General features: G+C 46.4%; 2 protein-coding genes and 1 long non-coding RNA gene across 3 annotated transcripts; 1 reads left to right on the top strand and 2 right to left on the bottom strand.

The window, feature by feature from the left end:
- The first annotated feature begins 260 nt into the window (after positions 1–260).
- On the top strand, positions 261–1,030 carry LOC133886342 (serine/threonine-protein phosphatase 7 long form homolog). Its single transcript, XM_062326076.1, has 3 exons — positions 261–517; positions 593–955; positions 1,027–1,030. The coding sequence occupies exons 1-3, from the start codon at positions 276–278 to the stop codon at positions 1,028–1,030; spliced, it is 609 nt and encodes a 202-aa protein (XP_062182060.1). The 5' UTR covers positions 261–275.
- Positions 1,031–2,932: 1,902 nt separating this feature from the next.
- Positions 2,933–4,160, bottom strand: LOC133886343 (uncharacterized). Its single transcript, XM_062326077.1, has 2 exons — positions 3,519–4,160; positions 2,933–3,445 (listed from the first exon to the last, which is right to left on the bottom strand). Exons 1-2 carry the CDS (start codon positions 3,855–3,857, stop codon positions 2,933–2,935), a joined length of 852 nt encoding a protein of 283 aa, XP_062182061.1. The 5' UTR covers positions 3,858–4,160.
- Positions 4,161–8,030: 3,870 nt separating this feature from the next.
- On the bottom strand, positions 8,031–9,515 carry LOC133886871 (uncharacterized). Its single transcript, XR_009903465.1, has 4 exons — positions 8,972–9,515; positions 8,809–8,871; positions 8,620–8,713; positions 8,031–8,469 (listed from the first exon to the last, which is right to left on the bottom strand). It is a non-coding gene; the product is annotated as an uncharacterized LOC133886871 (long non-coding RNA).
- Between the last annotated feature and the right edge of the window lie 600 nt (positions 9,516–10,115).

Genomic DNA, 10,115 nt, shown 5'->3' on the forward strand with positions numbered 1-10,115 from the left:
TTAAATCATTATCATGGCTCATGGTGGTCTTCCCGAGCTTCTTTAGCAGCGGTACGACGAGAACCATAGGGGAAGGATGATATTCACAGGACAACAGGTACCACGTTTATATGTGCTATTTCATTGGTACGAGAATTTTGAACTAACGCTGTACATGTATTGGATAACTCATGCAGTTGGGTCCGTTACGAGCCCGGAGTGTGCACAAGATTAAGGAGTTGGACCCTCGATTCCACGAGCTACTCGCACGGGCGGGACTACTACCTTTCGCTCTCATGATGGCCGGAGCTCCCATGGAGGTCGGTGGTAGGACACCTCTCCCGGCAATTGATGAGGCACTGCTCACAGGTCTCGTCGACCGCTGGCGTCCTGAGACACACACTTTCCACTTTCCTTTTGGTGAGATGGCAGTAACACTGCGGGACGTGGCCATGCTGACCGGGCTTCCAATAAGGGGTGCCCCGTTAATAGTTTCGCGACCCGCAAGGGAGCAGTGGAAGGGTTATGTTGCAGATAGGTAATTATTTGTTATGTAATGCATTTAAAATATTACAGTGCTATTAAAGCGTCATTGACCATCTGCATCTTATAGGTTTGGTGTGCAATACGACGGGAAGGATGCTGGCCTCTCCATGTCCTGGGTTCATGGGCTGACACAGTTCGGTCCATGCCCACTGGATGCGGACGAGAATACACTTATGCAACACTATGAGGTGTACTTATACGTCCTGCTCGGAGGCATCATGTTCTGCAACACGGCAGGCGATTATGTCGTCCCACATATTGTATGGTTAGCAGCCCACCTCGCGTCACATCCTTATGAGCCTACATCTTACAGTTGGGGATCTGCAGTGTTGGCTGCAACCTACAGAGGATTGTGTGATGCAACCCAGCGAACAAAGAGGAAGGCAACCATTACAGGGTGCTTACATCTCTTACAGTTATGGAGTTGGGAGTACCTCCCGATTTTCAGACCTTGGGTGCTCAAGTGCTACTACCCAGTTCACATCTTTGATGGCATTGCAGATGACATAAGGCCAACGATGGGGTATCGGTGGATTCATACCAGGCTAAGATGGAGTCAGCAGCAAGACCATGGTAACTACTCCAGGGTGATAAGTGACCTAGACATCCTTAGCGCTGATCTAGTGGATTGGGATCCATGGCGTATGGCACGAGTAAAAGAAATTGCAGATGGTGGACTCCTGGCATCCTCTTGTAGCCGTGACGCAGACTTATGGTTGACCACATGCTTCTTGTTGTACATGAACTGCGTGGAAGTATATTCTCCAGAACGTGTACAGAGGCAGTTCGGGTACCGACAGGTGGTGCCTGTTCCAGCACCACGAGACGCCGGACGGGCGCACGAGTAAGTGTGTTATTGTATGTTGCCTTAGTACATTGGTTATCCATGTTAACAAATTATAACTGTTTATGTCACGTACAGGTGGAGCTCAAAGGGGGGCGGAGGCACGCAGGACTGGGCATCGAAGAATGCCGAGTACATACGGAGGTGGACAGAATCAGCTGCGGTGGATGTCATCATTACTGCTGGACAATACGACGAGGCCACATACTGGGACTACCTTGCTTGGTACCGTCCGTGCACGCGTGCCACCTTACTCAGCGGACCTGTACAGCCGGGCCCCAGACCCTTCCCCGAGGATCGTGCCCGCCTACTTCATGTTGTGGTAAGTGATGCGTTACTTATATTGGTTTTCTTTGGAAAATCTGTGTATTACTGACATGTCCCTCATCTTATACAGACTGAAGAGGCGTATGAGATGCATACGCAAGCGGATCAACCTTTTGGGGAACCAAGCAGGTCATCATCGCAGAGGGATCGTAACCCTCTCCGGGAGTACATGAGGACAAGAGGATCCCGCTTCCTAAACGCTATACGTGGTCTAGGTGGGTGTGCCCCGCAATGGAGGGGGTACGACCAACATGCCATGGACCCGTCTCGTGCCTCCCACAGCAGGCGGTCCTCCCACAGCAGGCGGTCATCCAGTGCTCGTGAGGAACCCGTCCGGTCAGAATCACGACATACATCTTCAGCTTCGGCGCGTCATGTCTCATGTTCCGGTGCTGAGGCCGAGGAGTGCACGTAGCCTCCTGCGCCCGAGCAGGTTACGCTGGGTTCACTAGCACCTCCGGCTACGATGACACCTCCGGCTGCAGCATCTACTCATCAGGAGGACGTCGTTGACTACACGCAGCAGACCCCTTGCTGGAGCGACCCTAATGCTTTTGACTGGGGTGCTGCAATGCATGCGACCGCCACCTTCACTGATCTACTCGGCGGACAGTCCTCCCATGATCTCAATGAACCTGGAAGTTCACATTGGTACCAGCATGGCGAGCCTTCGGCACACTGGACTCCATCGGAGCACGTTCTAGGGCCGTCCACACTTCCGCACGAGGATCCTTCGGCATGGTACATGCAGAGCCGAGTAAGCGGGGCGGGATACACGTTCGGTGGGGTTCCCACAGGGCAGGCAGATGATGATGAAGACGACCAAGGGCACGCAAGGCAGGGGCCTGCGCAGGCTGCTGGGATGAGAGCCACACACCCGCCAGACGCTTACACGCCTGGAGATTGTGTGAGGCATCGTCGCCGTTGAGTAGCCAGGACAATTTGTCATGACACATGTATTATTGATTTTAATGTCGAGGTCATCCCTATTATGTCTTATTCACTGTATTGTTAATTTAAGAAATTCTCAGTACAGAGGAAACAATAGTAGTTGTAAAGCATAAGTAGCATGGAACCCGGTACAGAGGTTACACATAAAGAGCGAACAACAACAAACATTATCATGTACGATACGCCTAAAGAACATAATATCATGCCTTAAGGGAATAAAATATATAGGGTTACAATAGATGCTTAGGGCGAAGGAAAGTGGCGACGCAAATTAGCGTAAGAATTCTAGGTGCGATGGTCAAAGCTATCCAGGTAAGATGGCTGTCGTCTCCGAGGTGGTTCTGGGAAGTTGTAAAAATGAGTACGAGCAAATCCATCATCATTTTCAGGGTCATCGGTGTCCTCCGGAGATGGAAGCCTCGGAGGGCGGGGTCGTTGTGGCATGAAATCATCGTCGTCGTCATCATCTTGAGGTTTCTCCGAGGTGGTACCACGTCCTATTTCCCTATCAGTTGTATGGCATCTCGATGTTGTGCGTGAACGTCCTCTTGCAGTGTTCCTAGAACTTTCTCCTGTATTTCTGTTCGAACGTCTAGGCATGGGGGGCATGAAATCGTCATCGTCTTCGTCCTCGTCATTATCTGGATGATTCGTAGAGGTCGCCTCTGTACCCCTTTGATTCGCTGACTGTCGTCGTCTTCTACGCGAACCAGGCATCACACCCCCGCCGAAGAGCATACACATCGTCAAGAAGTGTGAGATTTCTTTGTTGATCAACTGTTCATCTTCCGGGAAAGCCTGACGCAGAAGAGGACCGTTTGAATCAATGGAAATAAGATAAGTAGGGTGACCAAATGTTTATATGACATACCTGAATATGGGATGCATACTGGTCTGGCGACATTACTATCGTTCTTTGCCTCCTAGAGAAACCTATCACAGAAGGATGGTCGGCCAGTTCGCGGACCCTCAGATACATTTGACGCCGGTGATACAAGAGGGCCCTAAGGTCCTCGGTGGTTACACATTGGAGTGGCGCGGTTAACCTAGAACATATGGGTCTTGCATGCAATTTCGCCACGGCTTGGATTATGTTGTTCTCCTTTAACGGATCATCATTTCCTTCGCGCACAACCTGTAAGGAGGCATTAAGTGCTATAGCGATCGTTGCAGGTGTCCATGGAAAGCCTGTACTAGAGGATCCCGCCATAGATTTCTTGCTCACTGACTACCTACGCTCTGTCTCTGCATCAAAACACGGATCCATGAATATTTAAGAAACACGAAATAAATAAATAAAATTACATTTACAATACAATGGTCACTTCTTGTCTAAAGGGGTACAGTGCAAACCACATAATGCACAATAAGTAGTACAACTAACAGGTGAATAACATTTTACAATACAAAGTCTCTAAGACAGTTCAGTTTGACAGTGGGCTGATAGTTTACTGACGGGTCGGGCAAGTCCTCCTGTCATGTCCAGGTTGTTTGCAAAGTTTGCACCTGCGAAGGCCATCAATAGCATCTGCTTCATCTATGTCACCTTGCAGCCTCGTAGATCTAGGCCTTCCAGGATCTGTGCGTCGTGCTCGTGGATAAGGTACCCACTTAGGGCCCTCGATCGATTTGTAGTTGGTTCCGATGTTAAAGGACCGCATCTTTGGAAGCCATGTGCTCCTCAATGCATCGATCGTGAAGTACGGTGATACGTACTGTGATCCGTCATTGCCACCTATGTCCCTGCAAGCGGCTAAGACATGCGAGCACGGGATATGGTGCAGTTTTGGCTTATTGCATGTGCACTTCACCTCGTTAGGTCCAAGTTGACATTGCTGCACGGTGTCCCCGGCGCTATACCCTGAAGCATACCTACGGCGGCACATGACCTCAAAGTCATTGTTGGCCAAGTCGTAGATCCTCGACCGATGAAAGTGTGCCTTGCTCCTCCTTCTTGATATGATTTGCTCCACCTTAGGTGAAAACCGTGTGCTGCACTTCATAGCAGCATTACCACGGTTTCGAAAGTAGTCCGCCGTTCTGTATAATGTGAGCTCAATAATGGCACACAACGGGAGGCCCCGTACTCCCTTCAGGACATTGTTGAACGCCTCCGCTATGTTCGTTGTCATGATGGAGTACCTAACATGGGATACAATAATTTTAGAATGGCTATTTGCATAAGAATCGGTACAATATGATCATTACAATTCTATGCGCTAACCTGGCACCATGAGTGTCATGGATAAGGGCCCAACGCTCCGCCGGCTTCCCCGCTATCCACTGGCTAAATGTACCACGTGAACGACTAACGATAGTTTGGCCCCCAACCATTTGCGCCCGCAGTTGATCCTCCCCTGCTTGCTGGTCTGCCATCATCTTGCGAGTGGTCTCATTTAACTCTCTCCATATCTCATTGAACTTCGCCTGCTGGTTCTGAAGACATAGCCCTTTGAATCTCTTTACAAGCGACTTGCTGCGGTACCTTGTGTACAGGTTCGCACCCAAGTGTCGCATGCACCATCTTCTCTCCACATCAGGCCATGCAATGGAGCAGTTTGTGCTATCATGCAGCACGTCCAACGCATGCAAAAGACCCTTGTTGCGGTCTGAGATGACGCAAACTCGTTCCCTATTTCCCACGACACGTGTCCTTACCAAGGTGAGGAACCACAGCCAACTATCATTGTTTTCACTCTCAACCATTGCAAAGGCGAGAGGAATGATCTGATTATTTGCATCCACCGCCATTGCTGTCATAAGGGTACCATGGAACTTGCCGCTTAGAAATGTGGCATCCACGCATACAACCGGCCTACAATGCCTGAATGTTTCGATGCATTGTCCAAAGGACCAGAATAACCTAATGAGGTATCGGTCAGTGGTGCTATATGACCCATCATCTAGCCTGATCGGCTCATCCGCCATGGCCCACTGAGTCCCTGGATTCGTCATGGCAATCTTCTGCAGCAGTCTCGGAGCATTGTTGTATGACTCTTCGAAGCTTCCAAACAACATCTTCAACGCCTTCTGCTTCGCTCGCCACGCGGTGTGGTAATTGATAAGCATGCCAGTCTTAGTGTGCACCTCCCCCATAATCGATTTTGGCGACAAACAAATTTCTGTGCCAATAAGCGTGATGAGGAGTTGGGATACGAACCTCGCATCAACGGCGTGGCTCACATTCCTAATAGCCTCTTCGCTGCATGTATGTGGGGTGTGTCTACTAATCACAAAATAGTTCTCATATTTCGGCTGATGTGCTCGTACGAAGTAAGGGCAATTCGGGTGCTTCGTACACCTGACCTCATACTCCGTAGGGTTAGACCGGGCGCACTTGTGGTCCCTTCTTGTTATTACAGTATAGTTGCTAATAAAGTGGATGACCTCCCCTCTGTTACGAAACTGTTGCCCGACCTGAATGTCGCTATTCTGGTATCCCCAGTTAGATAAGGTGTTATACTCAACGACGACACACTCCAGGAGCCCAGTACCACGAAAGTACTGGATCGCCGGGACCGGGTCATCATTGTCAGCAGCTTCTTCATCCCCGCTACCACCGTCTTCATTATCCATGCATCCTGCATCGACCTCACCAGGGTCCACTCTACCTCCCTCTCTACTGGAACTGCCCTCCCCGACATGCCCTCCATCCTCTTCATGCATCACCTCCTGGCTTGAGCCTTCCACAGTGGTCACTGCATCACCTTGCACCAGTCGTGACACTATGTTTACGTACACCGCCATATCAAAGTTCTCCTCCAATGCCTTGCGTGAGTACAAAGCCCATGCGTTGTTCCTACTCATCTCGAACAATGTATGGACAATGACCGAGCTATTTGGAACAAGCCGCGGCCGTACACCCTCTAAGACAACAGTATGGGACTGCTGGTTCACACGCAAAAGGCGCATAATATGTGATTTCAGGCAATCTAGATCAATAGGTACCTCAACCGAACTCTCTATGTGCTGGCAGTTCTGAATTGTTACAAGTCTCCCGTGCAAAACTGTGGGACGTTCTCCATAATAAATATGGAAAATCATACCGTATCTCCTAAATAAATATACATGTAATAAATAATAAGTACAAAAATAATACTAATTAAATAGTGCAATATACAACTAATATGCATCTTTGTTGCTACTGGACACTATCTTCTACGGTTCTACCAAACCTAAGTGATTAAACTAATTAATCAAGTTAATTGATTAATTATATTACTTTAATAAAACTAATTACCTAGATTAAATCACGTAAATTCATGTTACTATATTAAGTAAAGAATCTAATCACACTTACTAATAAAACTTATATAACCCAACTAAATCATTAATTTAAATACTCTAATTTACCAAAATAATATAATTAATCAAATGTACTTGAATGAATTTAACAATATACTGACGAAATGACTAATATACTTCTGAACGAACTAAGAAAAATCTAATTATAATTACTAATTAACTACGTAATTATATTACTTTAATAAAACTAATTACCTAGATTAAATCCCGTAAATTCATGTTACTATATTAAGTAAAGAATCTAATCACACTTACTAATAAAAATTATATAACCCAACTAAATCATTAATTTAAATACTCTAATTTACCAAAATAATATAATTAATCAAATGTACTTGAATGAATTTAACAATATACTGACGAAATGATTAATATACTTCTGAACGAACTAAGAAAAATCTAATTATAATTACTAATTAACTACGTAATCTAAAAACTTACCTTAAGGAAATTGAGCGCGGTTGCTGCTCGCGTTGATCCTCTCTGGCTGCCCCCTCTGCTCGAGCTGCTTCTCCTAGCGTTGCTCCGTTGCTACTCTCTTCTCTCCACTGCTGCTCTCTTTTCTTCTCCTTCTCTCCTTTGCTGCTCTCTTCTCTTCTCCCTTCTCTCCTTTGCTGCTCTCTTCTCTTCTCCCTTCTCTCTTCTGCGAGCCAGGGCTTTTATTAAGCGCAAAAGCAGCATCCCGCTGGCACGCACACACCGAAAGCATCGACAGGACGTGAAAGTGACATGATGTACTGAATTCGGCAACTGAGGTGCCGAATACGGCACTGTGGGCTGTATTCGGCACCTCAGTTGCCGAATACAGCAGAGTATAGGGTGTATTCGGCAACTGAGGTGCCAAATACAGCCCACAGTGCCGTATTCGGCACCTCAGTTGCCGAATACGGTGTTTTCGGATTTTCAGTTTCCGAAATTCAAATTTCGGTATTTGAGATACCGAATACGAGTGCTAGATTTGCAAATACGTCGACATGTTGTCTATTTTCGCAAATACGATCGCGTATGTTGTCTAAATTTCCAAATTTGCCATGCGATAGGGATGAAAACGAGCCGAGCTGAGTCACATGAGCTCGCCCATGTCAGGCTCGGCTCAGCTAGGTGACCAAGCTAGACTATGGACTCAGCTCAGGCTCATTGCCGTCTGAGTCGGTTTGGCTTGGCTCGCGAGCCAACTTAGCCAAGGTTGTGGTTCTATATTTCTTAGCTGTTAACTTGGTTGTGGTTCTATATTTCTTAGCTGTTAACTTCTCAGACCAATCAAACATGATCCAAGCATACAACAATACATCACTAACTATTTCTGAATAACAACAGATCATGGAATATAATACATAAATATTGCAGAGTATGCATTTTTGCCAATGCACATGTAAGAAATCTCAGGACAAGCATACATCAGTACAGCACTGCTGAAGGATCCTCACAGGTTTGTTTATGAACTTGCGAGTAATATCAAGGGCCTCAGGAGGCATGATAGCAGAGAAGACTCCATCCTAAATTTTCGCTGGGAGGAGCTGTAATAATACCATATTTTGGTTAGAGAATTAAGCATATTTGATCAGAGCAACAACTTAGATAGTGAAATATTTCCCTTCACAGAACAATGTATTGGAAAAACCATAGAATTGTAATATAAAGAACTAGGCAGAAGGAAATGAACCAACTTCATATTTATATGCGGGTGGACTTCTTTGCTTCCAGCAACTCCTTCAATCTTTTCGAAGTAGATGCAGCTTCTTCAGTTTTCCGCTGTAAAACCTACAATCTCAAGCAGAATGGTGCAAGTGACAACCATGTTATTTGAATGCTGAAACAGAAAAAAAAAAAAAAAGAGATAGAGAGAGGGAACAAACCATTTTCTGTCTCTGATTCAAGGCCAAGAGTTTGTGCATCTCATATTCATTTCGTCTCCCTTCCTTCTTGAGATAATTAATATAAATACAGCACTGTCACAACAAGTCCTTTGGGAAAATGAGTTCATATGAAACATGACCAGCAACCTGTAAGAACAGTTACCTGAAGTACTTCCTTTTCACGGGCAGGCTTCCAAGATCTAAATTGCTCAGATTTTTGTTTCATCTTTTGTTAAAGTCTAAAACGAATCACCATAGATCCAACGCCAGAACCACCAGATCAACCAATACCCACGCAAACACCACCACCCCTCCAGATCGAGCAAGGCAAGCTAGCACAGAAAAAAAAAACAAGAGACAATTCCGAGGCGAGAGATCTCGAGGAGTGGACCACCTGACGCGAGGTGAGTAGAGCGGATTGGACTAGGAGTCGGGTGCTTGACGCGCTGCGGTGAACACGAGATCGGAGTCTCGGATTTGGCGTCGAAGAGACGCGACGGCGCAGCGCATGAGAGAAACGAGGGTTTGGAGGAGGCGGGGAGAGGCGGCTTTTAAGGGCGGACGAGCGAGCGGCTGCACCGTACGGAGAGACGGCGGCCACAGGCGAGCGGAGAGACGGTGGCCACGAGCAGGCATCAGAAGGGCAGCGGCGCCCGGCGGAGACTCGCGGCGTGCCTGCAGGAGAGGGACTGAGAATCGATGCTGGAGCGGAGGGCAAATTTGGGATTTTAGACAACAGACACCGCCGTATTTGAGAAAATAGACAACATGTTGGCGTATTTAAAAATTTAGCATCCGTATTCGGAACTTCAAACGTCGAAAACTAACTTTCGGTAACTCAGAATCCGAAAACAGTCCGGCCCCACAATTTTCGGCAACTCAGTTGCCGAATACGGTACTGTTCACCGTATTCGGCAACTCAGTTGCCGAAAACACTGTAAACAGTGCCGTATTCGGCAACTGAGTTGCCGAATACGGCCTCTGCATGCGCCGACGCCCGGAAGCTACACGAAAGAAGCTAAAAAATTCTATAAATGCTTTAATATTAATCTGAGAACCAAGGTTTTGTGCATGTTTGAATTTTTTATTCAAATTGAATTAAAAAGATAATATGGCATGAAATGATAAAAAAAAATATAAATGGAGCATTACAAAGGCTTAATATTAATATGAGAACCAAAATTTTGTGCATGTTGCATTATTTTTATTCAAATTGAATTAAAAAGAGAATATCACATGAAATGATAAAAATACATATAAACGAAGCATTACAAAGGAACTCACTTTTACACTAAATAACATAGGGA

Source organism: Phragmites australis, chromosome 12, assembly GCF_958298935.1.
Source record: "Phragmites australis chromosome 12, lpPhrAust1.1, whole genome shotgun sequence".
Taxonomy (NCBI): domain Eukaryota; kingdom Viridiplantae; phylum Streptophyta; class Magnoliopsida; order Poales; family Poaceae; genus Phragmites; species Phragmites australis.

Coding starts and splice junctions, on each gene's coding strand:
- LOC133886342 (XM_062326076.1), top strand. CDS start 276: ATGATGGCCGGAGCTCCCATGGAGGTCGGTGGTAGGACACCTCTCCCG. Junction 518..592: donor AAGGGTTATGTTGCAGATAG/GTAATTATTTGT, acceptor TGCATCTTATAG/GTTTGGTGTGCAATACGACG.
- LOC133886343 (XM_062326077.1), bottom strand. CDS start 3,857: ATGGCGGGATCCTCTAGTACAGGCTTTCCATGGACACCTGCAACGATC. Junction 3,446..3,518: donor AGTATGCATCCCATATTCAG/GTATGTCATATA, acceptor CTTCTGCGTCAG/GCTTTCCCGGAAGATGAACA.